Below are 23561 nucleotides of genomic sequence, written 5' to 3'. Positions count from 1 at the left end.
TGCCTTCCTTCAGCCTCTGCTCTCTTCATATCCGCAGGCCCTTTCACTGCAGTGCAGTTTCCAGGGCGTGTTGAGAGCTCTCTAGACGCCCTCGTAATTCAAGAGGGTGAACCAGGGTAGGGCCACGTGACTTCGGATGCCTGGCCGGTCTTGCAATCTGTGCACCATAACAATAATTAAAAACTCGTGGCGTCACGCTGCTGGTTTAAGTAAGTGTTTGCAGTCTGTGCGTGCGCGTTTCATAAGTGAGTTGCCCGCCCTGCTAGCTAAATGAATTTAAAGCATTTAGGCTCGAGCTGTAGCTCGTACTCGGCCACAAGAACTTCTGTTGATGCGCAGCAGTGCCGTGGACATTGAGTGGGGGGGATCTTTAGCAGAAGTGTTTTGGAGTTTGGAGAGAGTCTGTGATGGTCTTCTCGGAAATTGGTGTTTGTGGTAACATCTGTAGCCACATTTAATTGATTGTCTCTTGTGCTTTGCTGTGCACAGAATTTCCAGTTTCATATGTTAGGGGTATGCAAGTGTATGGAGTGATATCTTCCTGGTAGACATTTTAAAAGCCCGCTGTGTTCTGCCGCCTTAGGTGCTTTGTATACACAGGCTTGTCCCTGGCTAGTGTGCAGGGCGTCCCGAGGAAACGGCAGGAGAGCCTTGTGAAATGCTGAATTATCTTTGTGTAAAGCTACCAGGTGCTGGAGTACACATGGGGGCTCTGAACCTTAACAGTTGTCAAAGGTTGTGAGTTCAGGACCCGGAGTGCAGACTGCGTGTCCTTCTCCTAGTGCTTCAGTCAGCCCAGCTGTGTAGAGGGGCGAAGCTGTAGCATGCCAGCAGTGTGTCTATACGGTTTGCTTTATGCTGTTGGAAGTCAGGGTAACAGCAGAATATAGCAGGCTGTGTTATCAGTATGAGCCTTGATGGTCATGTGTGAATGTAAAGTGAAGCTGCTGACATGCCTGTGATAATGTATGCATTGATCTGATGGTTATTATTGTTCATTCATTTGAGCAGTTGTATTAAAATCTTTTCAGAGACACAAGTCGTCTGATGGGGGGTGTTATGTTACTGATTTGATCTCTTGCTGCCACGCTGGCCTGCGGACATGGGTTCGAATGCGTCTACCAACGTGTAAAACCCCGACCGAATTCTGAGTCGAGTGGCTGATCATCAGCAAAGCGGCGGGTCTCGGCTTGGTCCACAGGGTTGGTTGCAGTACCGGCGCTGCTCGGAGGGCTTGTGCGCCCTGCCCCGGGGGTGTGGGGACTGGGGTCTCTCTGGCCCCGGGCTGACGGAGTCTCTCTTCTGCTTGCAGGTGCCCACCTGAAGGTGTGTCCGCAGGGCTTCACCTGCTGCACGGCCGAGATGGAGGAGAAGCTGAGCCAGCAGAGCCGCTCGGACCTGAAGGCGCCCGTCAGCCAGCTGAGCTCCACGCTGCAGAGCACCTTCAAGCAGCGGCACAGCCACTTCGACCGTGAGAGCCCCGCCCCGCGCGCGCGCACACACACACACACACACACACACACACACACACACACACACACACACACACACACACGCGCCTCTCCATCTCGCCAGGCTACACCGGTCCTCACCAGCTCCTGGTGTTCAAGCTGGGAGAGGGGGTTCCGACTGTTGTTCACTATAGGCTTATCTCCTCCTGTGCCCTGGGAGTGTCCCTGTTTCACAGCGGGAGATGGGGATTTACTTGACAGCAGCCGAAAACTGAATATATCACCAGATTATTTACAATAAATTGGAAATCCATTGGCTTCATTAGTATTAAGAACAGGTAAAGGTTTATTCCATGCTGAAAGGAAAAGAAACGAGACCCTTCAGGTGTCGATACGGAATTAGTATGATGGCGAAGCCGAACACCTGGCCTTGGAAGGAACACTTTTTTTTTTAAGTTTTAAAATTAGATGTCTAATCCCTGAGCCCGTGCCTGCTGTGATACTAGATTTGCACCGGCCCATTCAGGTCCTGGATTAGCGTGTGGATTCCGAGCATTTCTAAGATTTGGTTTTTTTTTAGTAAACATCTGAGCAGATTTAGACTCATTAGCGGCAGGAATTTTTTCGAAGAGTTCAAGAGGGTGGAGCTCGGCGAGTCAACTGCAGGAAAGCTCGCAAATCTTCACTGAAACACGAGCTGCAGGGTTCGAGCAGCAGGCCGAGGGGTGAAGGAGCATCGTCGGGCAATAGGTGTGCCCCCCCCCCCCCCGCGCAAAGTCTCCACCCCGGGTTCGAGGCAGAGAGAGCGTCTCCTTTTTTATGGGAGCGGAGAGCTGCAGTCAGGGCAAGACCTAGGGGGGTCCTGAATGAGGGGCCCTGCAGGTCGGCCTCCGGTTCTACACACGGTTTCCCTGCAGGTCCTGTCTGGCTCGTGCCATCTGCTGTTTTAGGGGTTCGGGGTTTAATTGAGGGTGGGGGGCTGAGGGGGGTGTTGGGGGCCAAAGCCAGTAACGGGCCTCAGTTTGCCCCCCATTGCTTCTTGTGCCCCCGCCCCCTGTGTGCGAGGGGAGGCAGGGGGTGGCCAGCCCTGTGGTTGTGGCAGCGGGACGGTCTTCCCTGGGGCTTTTTCACCGAACTCCTAAACCTGGGAAGAGCGAGTTACTGCCCCAAAAGAGAAACCACGTCGGTACGTTAATAAGGGTCCGGGTTTCTCATGAAGCGACTCGGGGGGCGGCCAGGCGGGTGGAGCTCGTGCTACAGGAGGGCTCCGCAGGCAGGGCCCCTCTCCGCGACTTTAAACTTGCGTCCCCCGCGAGCCCAGCCCAGCCGCGGCTGCCGGAGCTGTGGCCGAGCGTGGCGCGGAGCAACAACCCCCCCTCCCCCCCTCCCCCCCCGCGGGGCTGTTGAAAGCAAACGGAAAGGCCCGCGGTGTTTCCGGTTTCCTTGGCGACACCGCGGGGGTGCGTTTGGGATTTAGTCTAGATCTCGGGCCCCTGGGGAGGCAGGGAGGAGGAGGAGGGGGAGTTAAATCCCTGGACAGAATGGAGAAGAGGTGCCCGGCCCGCGTGTGGTTTCGGGAGAGGGAGGGGGTCCGGCTCACGGCACCTGGTTTTTGCGGAGGTCAGGCGTTTTGCAGCAGGATGTTTGATTTCTGTAAACCCTTAGGATCAGGGCAAAGAAATCTTATTTTCTTGCTGTTCTTTTCCAAAGACTCAACCAGAGCCCAGACGTAACTTCTTTTCAGCGCCTTTCAGGGTTGTAACCTCCCACACCACCACCACCACCATCTTTTTTTGGGGGAGGCAAATAACAAAATGCTTTTGTAATCACCTATAAATCTACTAAGTAGGGTGTGTGCTGGAGTTTTCCATTTCCGTGCTAATGAAGGCCTATAGAAATGGCACAGAGGAGCTGATGGAGGGCCGCGCGCGAGACTGTGGAATTCCTTTTCTCCCCAGGTTGAGAAAGGGCTAAAGCATTCCAGAGGATTAAGAGCTGTATTGTTCTGGGGCTGCAGGGAAAGAAGAGCTTCTGCAGGCTGGGGAGACTGAAGGATGGTTGGGGAGGGGTTACAGGTCATGGGGACCTTAGTGAGGAGGGGAAGGAGGAGGCGGGGGGGGGGGATTCACTAATCCCATTGAATTGGCCGCAGGAGAAGGAAAAAAAAGGAATTTGCGCACGAAAAAATTCCATTGAATGGAGAGCAGTCAGGCTCGCTTGTTAGCGGTCGCCTCGTTTTAATGAAAATCTGCAAGCCGGCAGACTTTCTGCTGTTTCCGTTGCTCTTCGAAGACGAAGAGAGACAAAACTGCCCCTCCCCTGAAAAAAAAATCAGACCCCACTCCCCCCCCACCACCACAACTACCACTATCGCCACCCAGAACCACCCCTCACGCAGTGTTCGTACAAAGCCTTCATCTGTGACCTATAGACCTCGAGCAGGACAGGGATGTCAAGAGGAAACCACAGCATAAAACAGGAGGAATGTCAGAGAGCTTTAAGGGGAGACAAATTCCTGTTTTTTTTGTGTGTGTAGGTGCTCTTTTCCATCATCTTCTTGGGTTTTCATCTCCTTTCTTTTTTGTTGGAGGTTTTACAATGCAGCCTTTACAGTGCGCAGTACACTGCAGACATGAGGGGCCGCCCATGCTTCCTGCAGATAGCCCCGAGGCCTGGAGCTCCCTGGCTTACAGAGGAGCGCTTCGAGGGGCCGGGCCGGGCTCCCAGGGGCAAAGCACCCTTCAACCCCTCCGGCAGCAGTGGTGGTGAACCCCTTTCAGACAAGACGGGCGGGGGCACCCGTGTGCGTGCCGAGACTGTACCCCGTTTGCCAGGGGGGGCCGCGTCCCACAAAAGCTGACGCGACGGATGCAGTTCCCCCGGAAGCCGGAACGCTGACCCCTCTCTCCCGTCTCCTTCCCGCTCTCTTTCCAGAGTTCTTCCGGGAGCTGCTGGACAAGGCCGGGCTGTCCCTGCACAACATGTTCGTGCGCACCTACGGGCTGATGTACGTGGAGAACGCCGAGCTGTTCAAGCACTTCTTCCAGGAGCTGCGGCGGTACTACGTGGCGGGGGGCGTGAGCCTGGAGCAGATGCTGGCGGAGTTCTGGGCGGAGCTGCTGGAGCGCATGTTCCGGCTGCTGAACGTGCAGCACTCCTTCTCCGACGCCTACATGGAGTGCGTGAGCAAGCACACAGAGCAGCTGCGGCCCTTCGGGGACGAGCCGCGCAAGCTCAAGCTGCAGATCACCCGGGCCTTCGTGGCCGCGCGCACCTTCGTGCAGGGCCTCGCCCTCATCCCCGAGGTGGTCGGCAAGGTGTCCACGGTGAGCAGACCCCCCTCGCCCCGGCGTCCACACAACTTGGGGTGCGGTACTGGCTCCCTCCCCCCTCCCGGGGCGATGGGTGTGTTTGATATTCGGGCTGTCCTGTTGATTAATCGTCCTTACACTCGCATATTGCTTTTCTGGACGCCCAAAGCGCTTCACAGGTCATGGGGATCCCCTCCACCACCACCAGTGTGCAGCCCCACCTGGGTGATGTGGCAGCAGCTGTACTGCACCAGTACACTCCCCACACCAGCTCTCAGTGGGGAGAGCAGAGTGATGAAGCCAGTTCAGAGATGGGGGTTATTAGGAGGCCATGATGGGTAAAGGCCAGGGGGAACTTTGGTCAGGACATCGCCCCTACTCTTTTCGAGAAACGCCCTGCTGGTTCCACTCACACCTCTTCTGGCAGCAGCCTTGGTTTCTCCCAGGAGGTCTCCCATCCAGGTACTGGCCAGGCCCACTCTCTGCTGAGCTCCAGTGGGCTGCCAGTGGTGAGTTGCAGGGTGATATAGCGAGTCTGTTTCATCAGCAGCGCCCCTGCGTCAGGAATGCCCGTCTGAGTTGCTGCAGTTCCCGGAAATAAAAACCGAGCACAAGGGAACTCTTGAACCAGCGATACACTCGTTACACAGCCAAATTCCAGCAGTAGGAGATGGGATCTGTGTGCAGCTGTTGTCCTGTTGAAGTTCACTCTTGGCTCAGAGAGCCGGCAGGCATTGGGGTCCTGGCATGTTTGATCAGATCCGGGAGGGGGCTCCTCTGTCGGGGGCCAAACAGCCTTTTGTTTGCTTCAGGGGCAACCTCCTCCCAGCTGGGGCAGAACACTTGACTGTTTCAGGGTCTGATTTCTTGATGTGTCTGCACCCTGAGAGGTGACTCTTGACGCGTCTTAAACCGGTTCGAGTCTGCGCCCCAATGTTCCAGTTGGTTGCAACATCATGAACTTCTCTGCCACTGGGGGCAACTGGGCGACAGCAGTGGTGTGTCTCGCAGACCCACCTGGCTCTGACGGTGGAGCATGCTCTTTAAAGGGTCTGCTGCTAGCCATGTGCTGAAGGAAAAGCGTGGTTCTTGAAAATTGGCAACATTTGTCAGACCAGAGGGTCCTTTTAGTAAAGATTACGACTACTGCCTGTAGTAACTGTAAGACGTTTTTGCTGCCGGTTCTTTTAGGTGCTGACCAGTGAGCACATGTGAGCAACATTATCATTTTTAAATTGTGTGGGTTTGACAGGCCAAATTCTGACTTGACCCATGGTGCCTTGCAGAGCCGGCTTTGCAAAAATAAAATTAATAAGAGGAAAGGAGATTATTATGCGACTCAGCGATGCCTCCCAATTCCTTAACAAGAGTAGTCGAAAACCCTTGGAAATAACTGATTAATGGCCTGTGACTTACATCGGTTCTCTGTTTGGAAAAGTTGGTGTGACAAAGTGTGAAGGGAGATCAGCTCAAATTTTAGATCTCTAGGTATCTGTGGAGAAAGGCATGCCTTGTTGTCAGTATGTCAATTTGGTATTTTATGTACTGATGCCTTTTACTGATTTTTATGCTAGAACCCCAGCAGAATTAATGTGTGTGGGAAGGTAGTTCCTACGCTGTTCCTGAGGGAGCTCTTGTCTGTTCTGTGTTTTGCTCCAGTGCTGTTCTTAGTCACAAATTTCAGTTTTCTAGTTGGGGCATATTTTAAGATCTGCTCTCAGGGTCTTTCAGCATCTTGAAAAGTCGAAGGGGATTTGTGAGGGGCGCTGGTGACGCACAGGCAGTGTTTCAAGGCCAGGGGGAGGACTGGGGGCCCTCTGTCAGGGCAGTAGCTCCAGGAGTTAAGCTCACTTGACTGTCAGGCCTGAGTCTTTACTGGGGGTTTTATCTGTGTGTGTCCCCCCCCACCCAGGTGAACGCCTCCCCCAGCTGCGTACGGGCCGCCATGAAGATGATGTACTGCCCCTACTGCAGCGGGCAGGTGACGCTGAAGCCCTGCCGCAACTACTGCCTCAACGTGATGAAGGGCTGCCTGGCCAACCAGGCTGACCTGGACACCGAGTGGAACAACTTCCTGGGTGAGCTGGCGGGAGGGGGAGGGGGGGCTGGGGGCCTGAGGTCGGGTCCAAAAAAAACCTCAAACATGCCTGTGCCAGAACTCAAAAGGGGAGTACTTGGAAAGGCATTACAATTCTTGAAATGGTCCAAAAACAGTTTCCAGCAGGGCTTTCTCATTTAGCATTTGTGATCCTAGCGGGGGTTTTGCAATATGCAGGGGCCGTGTTGCACAGTTTCGGGACACGATTGGATCCCGCTGCCCCCTCCCTGCTGTCGCCTCCTGTTTCTCATGTGGAAAAGTTTGCAAACAGGAACGACTTCTTGTGTCCTTCTTGCGCCCTCTGACACATGGAGGGTTCAGTTGCCTGCACAGTCATGTGAAGATGTTTTTCCCCTGGCAGTCGTAACGCAACTGTTCAGCAGCCAGCTGATGGTCGTCATCGGTAACCTTCTCTGAAGCTTGCCCAGCGACTCTGGGTGATAAAGTTCCCTGTAAGCACAGCCTGCTTTGTCTGTTCCAGGAACTAACAGAAAAAAAATCGCATGCATTTTAGGGGAACATGTGGACTGTTGGTCTGTTGCTTTAACAGTCGGTTTATCTCTGTCCCTGTCTGGCTCAAAAGCAGGCTGTACAAATGGACTTTGCCTGGAGAGAGCAATTTCCCTTTGGCGCAAAAACCTCTTGGAGCTCGGAAAATCTAAAATGATGTAATGGGATTAAAGATGGAGAAAATTAATAATAATGGCCGAGTCTCCCTTTGGAGACTTTCACAGGAATTTCGCAAGAATGTAGGGGATCCGATTTACATTTTCCTGAAAGGAGAGTGCTCACCCCCTCCCTTCCCCGCCTTCCAGAAATTAAAAGAGAAAAGTCTCAATCAGACCCCCTTCGCTGCCCCTTCAGGCTGGTGACAGCCAGCCCTGCTGGAGGTCTGATTGTGCTCTGTGTCCCCGCCTGTGAAAGAGAGCAGCACATTCCTCAGGGCAGGGACACTCGGAGCTGCGTCCCAGGCAACACGCGCTCCCGGCCCTCTGGCTTTGTCCCTGCCGCCCCGCAGGGGGACGAGGGGGTGCCCGTGGCCCCTCTCCGCGGGCGCAGCCCAAGGAGGAAGATCACTGCCGGTCGGTGTGTGTCGGCATGCGCAAGCGACACAGCCGGGCAGGGCTTTTAAAGTACTGGAGCTGCATTCTGGTTAACTAACCCGAGCACTGCTGATGGTGGTGTTAGACCTCTCATGTTGTACAGCGGGAGGAAGAAAGACACATTTTCTGTTCCAGTGTGTAACAATGCATTTTGTACAATTTGTCCTTCTACTGCGGCGGACCTGTGTTCATTTACCAGTGTAGTGTACAGAACATTTGTGCAATGCAAGGGTTAAGAATTGCTTGTTGTACAGGCATGATCATTTAAATTTGAATAGCTATGTTAACACGTCATTAAATTATTTAGGGTTTATGTGGTATTTCCTTTGCATGGCATGAGAGCGTTTCTTTATCGATCACTGAGTTGAAGCCCCTTCTGGAATGTTGATTACTTTTGTAGGTCATAGTTCATACAGCCCCATATCCAGCACAGTTGAGCCAGCTGCGTGAAGTTGCTAACTGGCTCCCCCATGTGGCACGAGGGCTGCAGTGCATGAACTTGTCCCGGCCGCCACACATTCAGTTAGTTCTTGGAGGGATTATCACAGTTCAGTGTGTCAGTAAGGCAGTGCGTGGCGCTCAGGCCTGGTTCACACTCCATTCCCCCGCTGTGGTGAGGAATCTCAGTCAGCCCCTTGAGCACGCAAGGTTCTAGTGACGGCCTTCCAGGAGCATGTACTGCTCCTATTGCAGCCCGGGGCCAGACTTGTCGAAACTCTATATCCGCCCCTTCAGTTTTGCCAAAGCAGGAATGCAAGTAGCAGCTCACAGCAGAACCTCCTCCTGCACGGCCCATGGTGGATTCGTGGAATTTTGTCTGCTGGGGTGCAACAGAACAGCAGCGCTGTAGCGAGAAATAGGAGAGAAATATGACGACAGAGACAGAAATTAAAGGGCAACGGCTAAAGTTGAGAAATGCAGTTAGTTCATGTGGAAATTCAGCAACATGTGTGTACTTTGCTTGAATGCCCTTAAATGTGACATACACTGAAGACGTTTCAGTTGTCTGCTACTATAAAAGGTGGTAAGAGGGTTTTTTGCAGGGTTATCCGTAATGCTGCAGCTGCTGTTGTGTGCTGAAGCACCCAGGTTCACACCCCTCTGCCCCCCCCCCCCCCGCAGACGCTATGCTGAGCCTGGCCGACCGCCTGGAGGGGCCCTTCAACTTCGAGTCGGTCATGGACCCCATCGACGTGAAGATCTCGGAAGCCATCATGAACATGCAGGAGAACAGCGTGCAGGTCTCCCAGAAGGTGGGGCTCCTCCGAAAGCCGTCTTGTCCTGCGCGCCGCGCGCCGTGACCTCTGCGCTGTGTCTCCCCCCGAGAGTGCAGCCGGTTCTGTTAGAGAGGCAGTCGAATGTTCGTGCGCTGCTCGTTCTTGTGTTGACTGGTTTCAGTCTGAAAGCTTTCCCAGGGCTGTCGGCCAGTCCTCCTTGTCTTAATGAATGCAAGTCCAGCTCTGCTGTCCCAGCTGTCTGATTTCATGAACAGTTATAGACACAGTCCTACTGTAAGCCCTCAGCGCCACAGCTGAGCTCCACTGCTCATTAAGATGCTTTTAAATGCAGATTGAACTGGGTTACACATTAACTGAGCTTTAAACCTGTTGAAGCAGGCCTTCTCTGTTTATCACGTTAGTGTTTAACGTGGATGTATTTCAGTTGTTTAAACATTCCCTAGCACTGTGGTTTTTTTTTAAAAAGTCAACATTTAACACCAATTTCATGAAATGACATTGTGCTCCCATGATGCTATATTCCACTACCCACTGTGTGTCGGTGGGGTTTTTCAGTCCTGAGGTGACCCTGCAGCAGGGAATGGCAGATTTCTGATAGAAGATGGACAGTCTTGATCGCCAGAGTTTGTGCATGGGCTTCCTTAAAGTCAGCAAAACTCAGCTGGAATGATGAGACGAGGATGAATTCTGGGCAGCTCAGAATTCTCTTAACTTCTCGTTTTCTGCACTGTGGACACGAGTTAGGATCGTGGTACAGTGTAAGAGTGTCTGGCACAATCTCTGTCGAGATGGCAGAAGACACCAGCTAGCGACGTCATCTCAGTGTTGGCTGTCATTTGGCGTGTTCTTTAGAAGTGTAGAAAAACCCCCACAAGAACATCCGTGTGTATTCATAAGAAAAATCATATTCACTAACATGATAAAACAGGACAGACTGCCACTCGCCCTTTCAGGTTTCGTTCAGACTTCCTGAACTTCCACCACCGCAGGTGTCTGCAGACGCCGGTGGCCACTGTGGTCATTAAGGCTGTGTCTGGTGTTTAGAACAGGCAGGGGTGTCGCTAGCTGCTAGGAGACACCCCTCCACCTGTCTCGGCGAAAGGAAATAAGGTCATTATAGGTATATTCCCGTTTCATTGTAAAAATAATCTCGGATATCTGTGACCTCTACGCTTGCACATGTGATGCGGACGTTTAGGCGACACTCACATCACACTTCTGGAAACATCTCACTTGTCCGTGTTAACAAATAAAGTCTAAACTGGACTACATTAATCTCAACTACAGACTCCAGAGTTTTGCTTGCCCTTGCCCGGGAGGTCCCACGCTGCTGGGATCATGTTATCTGAAACTCCACAGGTGGCTAGGAGTCGGGGAGTAGCAGCAGAACATCCTTGGTCGCTCATTCTTGCTGTGTTGGGTTCGACAGCCCATGCGCCGTACGTTCGATTGGCTGATCTTTTCTCGACTGTCTTCCTTCTCTGCGAGACCTCTATTTCTAAGCTCTGTTTCTGTTCCGGTCCTGTATCTAACCCGAGACTCTCCCTCGCTCGCTCCTCCCAGGTGTTCCAGGGTTGTGGCCAGCCCAGGCCCGCCCAGGTGTCCAAACGCTCGGTACGAGAGGGGGGCTTCGCCGCACGATTCCGCCCCTACAGCCCAGACGCCCGGCCTACAACCGCAGCCGGCACCAGCCTGGACAGACTGGTAAGACAGCGGGCAGTTCTTTGTCCAGGTCTGGCAACTGATGCTTCAGGACTGACCAGTCGGGATTAATTTCAGATCGGTCTGCTACTTGTCACCCCAATGAGCATGATAGGCCTCAGTGGGCTCCTGTGATTCACAGCCTCTCCGATAGATAAACTGGTAACTTGCCAAACTGTTTGACTTTGCTGAACAGCATTCAACACTGTGAACATACTGCAGTGTGTGTTCTTCTGGACCCTTGAAATACAAACCCCACACCAACGGTACTGATATTTTTTGTGTTTTTATTCAGATTAAACGCATATATTGCAGTCAGTAGAATAGATCTCTTGCAGTAGAGGTCAGGTTTGCAGGGCTGGGGTTAAACAGGTCCACACCCGGCGGAGCGGTGGCTCTGTGGCTCAGGATCTGCGCCTGTGGCTGGAAGGTTGCCGGTTCAAATCCCACAGCCGGCAGAGGAATCCTACTCTGTTGGGCCCCTGAGCAAGGCCCTTAACCCTAACTGCTCCAGGGGCGCCGTACAATGGCTGACCCTGCGCTCTGACCCCAAGCTTCTCTCCCTGTCTGTGTCTCCATGGAGAAAAGCTGGGGTATGCGAAAAGATGAATTCCTAATGCAAGAAATTGTATAGGGCTAATAAAGAAACATTATCATTATTATCATTATAAACATTATCATTATTATCATTAACATTACCTGCAAACTGCTGTCTGTAGGGCAGCTCCGCAGTGTCACAGACACGCTGAGGATCTTGTCCTTGATCTTTGAGAGATCTTGCAGTCGATCTGCCCGCAGCGAGGGATTCATCTTAATTCAGGGAGGTCATCTGTTTCGGCAGCACCTGTCGCATGCGGTGGTCTGAGGTATTCTCTCCTCTCTCCAGGTGACGGACATCAAGAAGAAGCTGAAACACGCCAAGAAGTTCTGGTCCACGCTGCCGGAGAGCGTGTGCACAGGGGAGCGGATCGGCACCGGGGACGAGTGTTGGAACGGCACGGCCAAGAGCAGGTGGGGTCACCGTCTCGCGACGTCTTCACTGCGCCTCGTCTCGAATCCTGCCCCTCTGTTGACGGAGCGGGCACCGCGGGCTCGATTCTGGACTGGGGCCCTGGGTTCAGCTCTGGGTGCTGTCTGTATGGAGTTTATATGTTCTCCCCGTGTGCGTGTGGCTTTCCTCCGGGTGCTCCCGTGTGCTCAGGCAGTTCAGAGACATGCCGCCCGGTTTGGAATCTGGGAAAATTGCATGCTGGGATGGGCTCCGGCTCCCCTCCAACCCTGTACAGGATAAAGCAATTGGAAAACTGATGGATGATGGGAAAGCTCAAAGCTGGAAGTGATAAGGGGGGGTGTGTGACTGGGGCGTGATAAAGGCTGCTTCTGTGGGCACATTGGGCTTGATCGTATCCCCCCTCCCTCCCCCTGGCTCCAGGTACGAGTCGGTGGTGATGGGAAATGGACTAGCCAACCAGGTGACCAACCCCGACGTGGAGGTGGACATCACCAAGCCTGACGCGGTGATTCGCCGGCAGATCCTGACCCTGCGCATCATGACCAACAAGCTGAAGAGCGCCCACAGCGGCAACGACGTGTCCTTCTTCGACATGAGTGAGTAACGGGCCGACCCACTCCTCCCTGAGAGAAGGCCATAGCCTGCGATCTCGGGTTGGAGCCTGGGTCATGTCGCCGTGATTGGGATTTCAGCCTCTCCGCGGGGGAGGAGAGCAGAGTGATGAAGCCAGTTCAGAGATGGGGATTATTAGGAGGCCATGTCTGGTAAAGGCCCAGGGGGAGATGTGGCCAGGACACCTGCCCTACTCTTTTTGAGCAACTCCCTGGGGTTTGTGATGACCGTGCAGAGTCGGTGAGGTTCAGTGGTGATGCAGCTGCCGGCCCGATTCTCCCAGTATCTCCCGAGTCTGTACCTCAGCCGGGCAGAGCCAGCAGCTCCTGGCAGTGGGAGGAGGGTGGGGGTGGGGGTGGGCGTAGCCTGGCCAGCCCGAGCAGGTCGAACCCGGGTCCCCCCCGTCGCTGACGTTGGCCGTGTTGCCCCGCAGGCGAGGAAGGCAGCGGCGAGGAGAGCGGCAGCGGGTGCGAGGGCCCTCAGTGCACGGCGGACTTCGACTTCCAGCCCACCGCGGCGATCAAGCCGCGCGTCGTGGTCCCGAAGGCCAGCGGGGTGGACAGCGGGGCGGCGGGCGGGCCGGCGGGCGGCCCGGCCCTGGGGCTGGCGCTGGCGGCCGCGGCCCTGGCCCTGCTGGCGCTGCGGAGCTAATGCCCAGGGCGGGGCAGAGCGGGAGGAGGAGGAGGCTCAGCGAGAGAGACCGCCTTCAGGACTGTGATCAGCACCTGGCCTGCTTGCCAGCTGGGGACTCCAGCTTTTTTTCCCTTCGTTTTGGACATTCTGTTTTCCTGTTCTGTTCCTGTTCTGACGGACACGAGTGCACCGCTGGGGGCAGACAAGCCAGCTGCCGCCTTCCCAGGGTCGAGAAGCCATCCCTGCAGCCTTGTAGCTGCCCCCCCCCACCCCAACACCTCCCCCCCCCCCCCCCCCCCCCCGAAAGCCGAAAGCCTTCTAATCCAGTGTTCCTGTTTGCTTTCCCCCCAGTAGTGAGCGTGTCTGTGAGAGGGTCACCGCAGACGCGGTCGGTGCAAGACTGTGATGTGTGAGTTAGTGTGTGAGTCAGTCTGTGTGTATGTCCATTAGTTCTCAGCCCAGACACAACCTGCTTTGCTCGCAGGAAATCCTCTGTAGATTTTTACAATGCGATTGTTAGATGATTTTTTTTTTACAATATTTTAAGTAACGTTTTGTGGCCCACACCTGTTCTTGATTTTTTTAAAATGTTTTATGCGTGATTTTTTTAAAAAAATGAGATAGTCTTTCCGCCTAGGGTGTCGTTCTGTGATCGTGCTGCACAGAGGAGATTTGGGTTCGGTGTCACTGGCGGCGTGGGCTGTGGAAGTGGCCTGTTCAGAACCGTTCCGAGGCGCACAGCGGTCACTGCCCGCACCGGACCCGCCCGCCTGAGCTCCTCCCGGCCAGGCGGGGGCGCTGTGAGCACGGCGGCGAAGCAAGGGGTGGGCGAGTGTCGGCCAGTGACCCCCCCCCGGTGTCCGGCCGCTCTGGGTCCTCTGGCCTGGCAGCTGAGAAGTCGGAGGCAGGCCTGGTGTTTCTGGCTGACGAGCCTGAGCAGAGCACATCGAGTCCAAAGGCAGGACCGTGATCGTGCAGCGCCGAGGATCTGTGCCCAGGGTTCACGCGGCTTTGAGCAGCTCATTGCACACAGGAAAAGTGCAAAACAGCTTTTCAGGCGACGGCTTAATCTAGCTTCTCCAGTAGCACTAAGCATCAGCCTTGTGCTGATTTTTTATAATAGTGTTTTTACTAAAGAAACCAAGACTGGATTGTCTGAACAAATCAGTAGTTTAAACCAGTATTTCAGATGCCATGAGGAGAGCAAGTATTACACAGATTTTCTTTGAAATATAAGGTTTTTTAATGCAGTTTGCCTCTGCAGGTGTTGCCCTGGCGACACGGTGTTCCAGACAGTCAGTGAGAGGTGTCTGTGTGGCGGCGTGTGTGCGTGTCACGGTCTGTTCGTGTGTGTGTGTGTGTCTGCGCGCGCGCACTGCATGAAGACGGCACCGCAGGCAAAACCCCCCTGCCTTTGTTTCTCGGAGGCGGTGGAGATCCGATTCTCGAGGCCTGATTGTCTGGGTGCGTATGCATGTCTGTCTCTTGTAGGAAAATGTAACCCCCGCCCTCACCACCACCACCACAGGGTCAGTCCTGCTCCAGGCGACCCCTGCCTTGAGTGGGGTGTAGTTGCATACCTGATAATTTATGCCAAAAGTGCCCTTTGAATTGTGTACCTTGAACAGTGTGCTCTAGGTATACTTATTCATACTGGCTGAGCCTTTGATCAGTATGAAGTGAATACAGGGTAAGATGAAACTGTAGGAACCACAGCAGTGCTTAACAGAGGAACGGCCGGGCGTGTCCCTCGGGCTTGACTGTTCCTCACAATCATTCCTTGGCTGCAGCAGGGCGCCTGCCTGCCGGCTGCCAGTCCCTCCAGTTCCGACTGCAGTTAGTCCCAGTGGAATGAGCCAGACTGGCAGGAAGCAAGTCGCTGGCTCTCTTCATCCACCATCAGAGACTTCCCATTGTCACACGTCCTCAGTTCTTGTACAGTAAATTATTTAATTGCATGTTGTTTTTTTTTAAAAAAAGGCATTTTTGAAAAATCAGACATGCTCACAGGAAAAAAAAAAGATTGCATCCATAGGTATTTGATATACAGTACTTAAAGTATCTATATTTATATACGCAGGTAAAAATGGCATGTTCTTTATAGGTTTTTGAAGAATTAGCTACTTTTTTTTTTTAACTTCAGGTTGTCCGTTTACCAAGAGCTTTTTTCTTGATGGGGAGGCAGGGCGCTTGGCGGGCAGTGTGCCCCCCTCGGAGAGTGTCCGTCTTTGGGCACCCGGGGGTCAGGAGGTCGCCGCCCGGCTGCTTCAGCATGCAGCGCGCTCGGCTTCAAAGAGGGCGACCACTGCCGGCCAACAGAAAATCGGGATTCGTCGCCTCCTTGGCAGTGGATTTCAGGGTGCTGTCATGTCCTCATTTCCCACGTGGTCCTCTTTGGGGTGACTGATCGGTTTACAAGAACCGCTGTCTCTTGTGGCCGTACTGACTTCTGGCGGCATGTGTTTGATGCTGGGGGTACAGGTGCGTTTGTGTATTGGGGCAGGAGTGGGCGGGCACTGGGCCCATGCTCGGAGACCAGGTGCCCAGGAGGCCCGACCAGACCCGTCCCACACACACACACCACCTCAGCGGCCCCACCAGCCTGGCCCATGTCCGCACACAGTGGGTCCTGTTCAGGTGTCGGGTGTGAGCAGCCGAAAGTGTGTAAATACAGACAGCGATTTTATAAAGACTCTAGATGTCTCTGAAAGAGACCATAACAATCCATTGGAACCTATTTTCTTTTGTATCAGATAACTATGACTGGAGCAGAGAAGGAGATCGTGGGAATAGATGCTATAAAGAGACAAAAGTGGAAAAATGTCTAGTCTTGTTAAAATAAAGACTGCAAATATTTAAGTTTCTCTTGTTGGTCTGCTTATTTTATAACGTGTCCGATCGCTGGTTGTGAACTGTGCTGCGTTGATACTGGACAGAATGAGCTCAACTCTTCTCATGGTCCTTTCAGAGTTCTCCTGAAGAACAGAAGCTGTCAGACTGGTCCAGTTCGGGCAATAATGAGCCGACTGGTCAATAACCCCTCTGGATGGAAAAGCTGTAGACCAGGGGTCTGTAGCCCTGGTGCCAGAGAGTCCCAGTCCAGGTCCTGTTAAGGGTCGCCTTTACCTCTGTAAAGGGTCTTTAAGGTTACTGTTAACTTAAGGTTAACTTAAAGAACTGAAACACCCATTCAGGCACTTGATCAATTCAGCAAGTCGAGTTTCGATAAAAAGAACACTGGTCCTTGAGCACTGAAGATGATCGCTTTATTGGCCCTATACAATTTCTTGTCTTAGGAATTTGTCTTTTTGCATGTCCCAACTTGCTCTCCATGAGACACAGACAGAGAGAGAAGCTGGGGGTCAGAGCACAGGGTCGGCCATTCATACAACCCCCCTGGAGCAGTTGGGGTTAAGGGCCTTGCTCAGGGGCCCAACGGAGTAGGATTCCCCTGCCGGTCGTGGGATTTGAACCGGCAACCTTCCAGCCACAGGCGCAGATCCTGAGCCACAGAGCGAATAACAGCAGAATCCCATTTGAAACCACAAAAACAAGCTTTTAATTGTTTAATTGACCCTTGGCCAATTCTTCCAGGCCTTTAGAAATTGTGGATTTAAAGGTGACCTAAAAAATCTGACGGATTGAGGGCTCCCGCGGTGGACACCCCATTTGTCCGGGGCGGATAGGGGTACCCTCCTTTTCCAACACCAGGCTGTTGCACTGTCGGACCTGCAGTGAAATGTCTCGCTGTTCTGGGTATTCCCGGGTTTGGAATAGCTGACACATAATCATAGTAATCTGCAATATTGGTTTAAAATTCTTATTTGCATAGTCGTCTTGATGAATGAAACTGGGGAAATTCTGATTTCGACGCCTTGCAAGATGTTTTTTTTTTTTACACGAGGAACCGGTGGCCATATTTTGGTTTTCAAAAAAGAGGACGGAGGGGATAATCGACACTCGACACACGCCTCCAAAGTAATGAATATTCCTTTTTTAATAATAATAATAATTGGTTACACTTATATAGCGCTTTTCTGGACACTCCACTCAAAGCGCTTTACAGGTAATGGGGATCCCCTCCACCACCACCAATGTGCAGCCCCACCTGGATGATGTGATGGCAGCCATAGTGCGCCAGACCACAATAAAAAAATAAAAATATATAAAATATATATTATTATATATTGTATAATAATAAAAAAAATCAATGTAAATGCTCTAGTTTTTATTCAATTTAGTAAACTTTTAAACAGTTGCAGGGTTGCTATTTCTCTTCAATAATGGCAAACAAGGAAAAAAAACTAAAATACAGCCCTATTTTAAACAAAGGTGGTTGTTGTTGTTTTCATTTTAATACAAACGTCTTAACATCCGAGGTAAAAATGAAGACATGATAACTTAGGAGACGTCCTCCTTGGTTGAAAAGTGATCGATTTTGACGAAACATTTTGAAATACAATGAAACAAGTTAAACATTGTTTCTCATGGCCATAAAGAGACACACACACACACGTCCGGGGAAAAAAGAGGACGCCTGGTCACCCTAAGAACCGGGAGCCTGTAAATAAAAAAACTCCGTGAATTCCACAGTCGGCCCCCCGTGGGAGAAACGGGCAGGACCGAACAATAATTCTCCGTGTGGAGGACGATACCGCGCAAACCAGACGCCGCCCGCACCTGACAGGGAGCCACGCTCCGCCTCTCTTCTCGCGTGACTGATCCACGGCTCCTGCCAAGGCGCCCGCAGGCGAGGCCAGGCGCTCCCCCTGGCGCACGCGGGGTGGGAGTGGCGTGTTTCTGCGCGAGAGGGAAGCTCGGGGGCGCTGGGGTTTCGCCGCGAGAGAAAGCAAAGCCGAACGCAAAAAAAAAAAGGGCGAGTGTGGAGGCCGGGTGGTAATTTCGACTTGTCGAAATGAAATACAACAAAAACGTCGACAGTGTTGTCACGGTTGCAACCCTTAATTGGACACTATTAATTAAGTTGGTGTTCACAAAATGCAATAATTTAGGTAAAAGTACTGTCTGGTATATATTTGTTCTCGGTACAAACCATTGGACTGCGTGTTGCAGACGGTTGCTTTTAAATTTGAAATTACTTTTTTGAACATTTTTGTTATTTCCACGAAGTCTCGGACCGAAACAAATATTCCAGGTTATATCAAGTTATTTAAAGTATTCGTCTCCGCTATATTGCAAACGTCTGTTGCATAGTTGCTGCCTACCGATTAAATAAACCTGAATTCACGCAGTAATAAAATCCAGTAATTTTGTTAGTGTTCAGCAAAAGCTGCCGAAACCCGGGATCGAACCAGGGACCTTTAGATCTTCAGTCTAACGCTCTCCCAACTGAGCTATTTCGGCGGTGAGTTTCTTTCCCCAATACAATTGTATTTGAACGAATCTTTTATTATATTTCATAACGTGTTTCAAATTACTGCATCTTACAGTGTTGACTGACCGCCGACTGGAATCGCGGACACGTGATTATTTGACCAGCTTCAACGCAGCGAAGCCGATTCTTGCGAAGTCGTAGTTTAAAAACCGTAACAAAATCGGTCTTTTGAAAAAAAATCTTGGCAGCCGAACGAATTTTGTACATTCGATAAAAATGATGTTCCTACATAAAATTGAATTTCTCCACGGTAAAGAAAAATAAAACATTAGAAAAATAACTACAAGTTGAGGAACAATAACTAAAGACTTTAAAACGTTGTATTGTTGATGTGTGGCGTTACTATGCACACAATTAATAACTTAATTAATATAAAGATATATATTTTTAAATAATGTTTTTCCACCTGTAAATTATCGTCCTGTACTGTCGAAGCGGTGAATCCGAAACGATATACAATTTGTCCACAGGGGGGCAGGCGTTAGCCAGCTGGTTTCCAGATATGAGATGCAACGGTCCATTTATCCCTTAATTTCTCTTGCATTAATATTAGCAGCACAGGTTATGAATCATTACATGATTTACTTGTATGCCCCTAAAATGCTTTACAGAACAACAACAAAGAATGCACAATACATACACAATGCAAACGCACTGTGAAAGCAGATAGTCAATGGGAATACGGAATACGGAATACAGCAGGAGCAGAGGGGTAAATTACAGAGCCAGTTAAAGTAAAGGCCGTTCCAGAGAAGAAGGTTTGAGTCTAGATCTGAAAGAGCTTGGGAGGAATGACTAATGATGTTTAATGGTGACTACTGACCTCTTTAAGGACTCTGGGACACAGACCATGCGGATCCGGGGGCTTATGTGTTTATGTTGCGTTTGAATGATCTATTGACACGTCAGCCTAGGCTCTCGGAGCTGATCAACAACACCACGCAGGCCAGTAAAAGTGAAGTTATTGATCAGTCACGTACTGCATCTGAACAAATCGCTGGCAGTGATACAGCGCACAACGATGAGATTATGTTTAGTATGCCACGCTAAAGGCCCTTGGAATTTGGGGACTTCTTGTTTGTAGCCTAATCGAGGCTGGTCTTACCTGGCACAGCCCAGAAATGCTCACAGTCACCTTCAGGTCTCCCTCGATCACTGCCGGTTCGGTGAAAGTGCTTACGGGGCGGTTTCGCCTTGTGCCGATCTCGCGGTGATTTATTTATTTTGACTGATTTACGCGCCCTCGCTGGAAATGAAATAAAAGCATTTTCCCCAAGTCGGCAAACTTAATTTATGCGCGGAGGAGATAATTTACCGCTTTAATTATCACCTAGCTAAAATTCAATTAAAATGTAGCATCCCCGCTGGCAGCTCTCCGCGGAAGGTTTGTGAAGGTAAGCGATGATTTATCGACCGCGCCGCCGTTCAGCCGGCTCGATTAACAACCGGAACCCCAGCCCAGGTACAGAGCCCGGCGGCGGAGCTGGAGGACAGGCGAACCGGTTTGTTTCTTCACACGTCCTGCCTGCTGTGGCTTCACTCCTGCACTGCCTCTAGTTTGAATGTGCGCCCCCTTTTCCCCCCTGTCTGATCTCCCCGAACACACGCGGATTCCTGCAGCTCCCCTGCGTGGATAATAATAATGTTAGCACTGTCTCCCCTCTGCTTGCGTGTCCAGTGCGGTCTGTGCCCCTCAGCACGGGCAGGTCAGCTGCTGGCCCGGTGCTATTAGGGCTTCGCTCTGGGGAAAAGCCCCACCTCTGCAGATCCACAGGAGTCACCGAGTCAGCCCGTTCCCAAGACCTCCTTTCCCTTGTGCCCCTCCGCTCGGTTCAGAGAGCCGTTCCGCCTCTTCGTCCGAAGGTAAGAACATCAGAAAGGTTGCAAATGACACCTCGGTCGTGTGGTAGCAGCTGGTTGATCTGGGGATTTCATCCAGCCTTTTCCTGAAGGATTAACAAGATTGTTGGCTTCAGGATCATGGCTCGGTGGCTTGATCCACACCCCCACCACCCTTTGTGTAAGGAAGTGTCTCCGGTTCCAAGTTTTAAATGCACGTCCACGTAGATCCCCACTTGTGCCCTCTGGTCTGTGCTTCACTGTTCTTTCTTAAAAAAAAACAACAACATTGTTTTTTCTAAGCCGGGCGCAGAGCTTGTAAGAGTCTTGTGCCGAACCAGAGCTTATGATGTTATGATACAAGAGTCCTCCAGGAGGAGTCGCTGATGGAGAAGTACACAGAATCGCCTGCTACCGGACGCTGCAGTGCTCTTTAGATCACTCCTGGAGGTGTTATGACCTGGAAGGCCATTGGCTTCGCTGCAGTGCCTCCTACAGTGCAGACTCCCCGGAGTCTGTAGGAACTTTCCCAGATAGTAGAGCCCAGGGGCTCCTGGAGAAACCTGGCTTCTTCTTCACCCCGGTCAAATGAGTGTTTCTGACACCTCGTGCTTCCTCAGCAGAGCTCACCAGTGGCCGGGGTTCCAGGTGGAACAACATCGCCCCAGCAGATCCACTCATGGGTGGACTGGGCCTCCACTGGTGGGCCCTTGAGTGCTGTTCAGTCATTGCACAGCAGTTTTCGATCCTGCAAGCTGCTTCCCCTTTGGATGAACTTCTTCTGTGAAACAGAAGGGTAAATATTTATGCATATTTTCGAATACAATCTGAGCTTGGCTTGGCAGTGCGTGCGACTTTGTTATAAATTAGGTAGCATGGATGACGTGTTCAGTGCACCAGTGTTGGTGTGTGTGTTGAAGAGCCTGCACTTTCCCAGGCCTGAAATGGCTCAGGCTCATATGCATTGAGAGTCCTCATCCAGACCCAGGATGCGGGTTTAGCCAACAGGGACCTGGATAAAGCCCTTTTTTGGCTTCATGCCTAGCAACACTCCCTCCTCAGCACCTGGCTAAGCTTTCCTCGTTGGTCTCAGTAGGATCCAGTGCTCATTAGTCCCTCAAAAAGCCGAAAGCCGGGGCCGATAACGAAAGGGTCATTTGTGCACCTCGTCAATCTCTGTCTCTCAGATAAATCTTTCCCTCTCCCCTTCTCTCTCCTCTGCCGACAGGCCGGGTTTATCTGGTTTCTTTCAAAAAAAGACTGGGTGAGACCCTTGATCCAATAGCTCATACCTACTGAACGGGCAAGGTGGGTCAAATTGCCTCTTCTCGTTTGTCATCATTCTTACGGTCTTTAGTAAACTTTCTCTGGCTGAACATAGAAGCACTTGAATTAGAGCACGTCCCCAGCTGTCTGTTTATTCATGTGAATTTACATTTTTCCCCCCTTTTACAGGACCTCAGAACATTTCCAGGCAGCGTGGGAGGTGAAAGAGTGTAGAGTTCTTGTACAAGAGAAGTAGCAGTTATCACCTGGTGAAAATGCAGTGTGTCGCTAAAACTCCAGACTCACTACCCTGACGCAGCTGTAGCACAGACAGTGAAATGTCCTTTGCCCGGTGTGCAGAGATCACTGATCATTAGCAAGGCATCTCTTGGTGTCCCGGAAATTAACTGCCCTTTATCTCTGTACAGCTGAGTAAGCAAGCATCACATGAAGACAGGAATAGACTTATTACGGCTCTGCTCGTAGTTCCACATTTCTATTCCCAGTGCAATTATATGGCGCGTGATGGTGAGGGGGTGGGGATTGAATTATGCTCTAGGGGCAATTTAACATCATCACATTATGTTGAATTACCTGAACGTTAACAAGGTTCAATTCATTAATATGACATGGCTAACGAGTTAATGGTGAGGGGAGCACAAGACCCATCCATTTTACAATGGAGTCTTATTAGTGCAAGTATGATGCCGTTAACAACCAGAAGGAGGAAAATCGATTCGCCTGATTTGCATGTGGGACTGCAGCCCTGTTAGGGCTCATTACTCTGCATTTCCACACGCTGCTGCAGGTGCCTGGATGTTGCAATGTCTGTGTTTATCCGCATGAGGGCAGGGGCAGGTCTTTGGGATACGAGCGTACTGTTGTGCTGATTATCCCTGGAATTCAGAGCTCGGAGGACCTACTGTACTTTAAGACCGCAAGGAGATGGGCAAACTGTTGCATCACATGAGCAAACTCCATTCCAGTGTGCCTAATGTGGCTTCTCCCTTTTCGCTCAACCTTTGCCCTCATGACATCTAATTAATTGATTAAGTACAAGTCACAGTTGTATTATATTATAATCTGACCTGAGACGGCAGTGCATGCACACTAAAGACTAGGCCTTACAAGGACGATAAACCCCTGAAGCTACTGCGCTGAGAGCCAAGTGGATCCCATGAATTATGATCTTTAAATAACCTTATTGATGAGGTAGTTCCGTTACTGAGCCAGTAATGAGATCAATTAACTGTAAACCTGAGATGAAACAAACACCAAAAGTCCCCACATGCCTCCAGGAACTGAATCTGAATTTGACACCTCTGGTCTGTACTGTGTCTGATAGATTTGTTTTCTGATTATTTTTTTTTTACCACCACAACTTGAAATGCATTAGAACAATCCTGTTTTCCACTGTGATTAACCTTCTTTAATTTGGACAACTTGATTGTGTATTTGACTTTATTCATGTGTTTATTTTTTCTTCCTCATCGTACAGTACATGTACTGTGTGTCACTTATTTGTTAAAAGGTTCATGTGGTGTTAGATGTATTGTGTACAGTACTATGTCGTCTACCTGCCTGGAAAGCACATTTATCATCTGGGACAATAAAGGAATTAAGTGAGTAAGGGGTTGAATCCTTTCCTTAGTAAAGAAGGGAGCGTCCTCATCTTCTGCTCTGCCGCTTCCTTGCCCTGGATCAGAGCCACTGGTAGGTCTTATCTGGGCCTCTGATCAGGAAGCTCTGATGTCGCCCCACAGCCACTGTGCTGATTGTAATCTGCTTCCTCAGGAACAGAGGCTGGCGTGTTCAGCAGCGCTGGCTGGAGCTGAGCAAGCATCACGCACTGTCGTGTCAATGACACAGTGGGTGTTGGGCATCACTGCCCATGCTCAGCAG

General features: G+C 51.3%; 1 protein-coding gene, 1 long non-coding RNA gene and 1 other non-coding gene across 4 annotated transcripts in view; 2 read left to right on the top strand and 1 right to left on the bottom strand.

Moving 5' to 3' along the window:
* The window catches only part of gpc4 (glypican 4), a 39604-nt gene extending 23586 nt beyond the window's left edge, over positions 1-16018 (top strand). The window contains exons 2-9 of the mRNA XM_088597170.1: positions 1313-1471; positions 4386-4777; positions 6675-6840; positions 9086-9216; positions 10765-10905; positions 11789-11913; positions 12335-12510; positions 12960-16018. Of these exons, the coding sequence (XP_088453296.1) occupies positions 1313-1471; positions 4386-4777; positions 6675-6840; positions 9086-9216; positions 10765-10905; positions 11789-11913; positions 12335-12510; positions 12960-13177 (1508 nt within the window). The 3' untranslated portion in view covers positions 13178-16018. The remainder of the gene's footprint in view (positions 1-1312; positions 1472-4385; positions 4778-6674; positions 6841-9085; positions 9217-10764; positions 10906-11788; positions 11914-12334; positions 12511-12959) is intronic.
* Positions 16019-17811: 1793 nt separating this feature from the next.
* LOC148654012 (uncharacterized) lies at positions 17812-23289 on the top strand. Of its 2 annotated transcripts, XR_015924919.1 has the most exons (4): positions 17812-20417; positions 21017-21189; positions 21622-21701; positions 21849-23289. It is a non-coding gene; the product is annotated as an uncharacterized LOC148654012 (long non-coding RNA). The 2 variants fall into 2 exon arrangements; XR_015924918.1 differs by having other exon boundaries at positions 17812-21189.
* Positions 18451-18523, bottom strand: trnaf-gaa (transfer RNA phenylalanine (anticodon GAA)). The gene has a single exon. It is a non-coding gene; the product is annotated as a tRNA-Phe (tRNA).
* Positions 23290-23561: the final 272 nt, after the last annotated feature.

This window comes from Lepisosteus platostomus, chromosome 10, assembly GCF_059453375.1.
Source record: "Lepisosteus platostomus isolate fLepPlt1 chromosome 10, fLepPlt1.hap1, whole genome shotgun sequence".
Taxonomy (NCBI): domain Eukaryota; kingdom Metazoa; phylum Chordata; class Actinopteri; order Semionotiformes; family Lepisosteidae; genus Lepisosteus; species Lepisosteus platostomus.
Note: the sequence above shows the minus strand (reverse complement) of the source record. Positions and strands in the feature narration are given on the sequence as shown.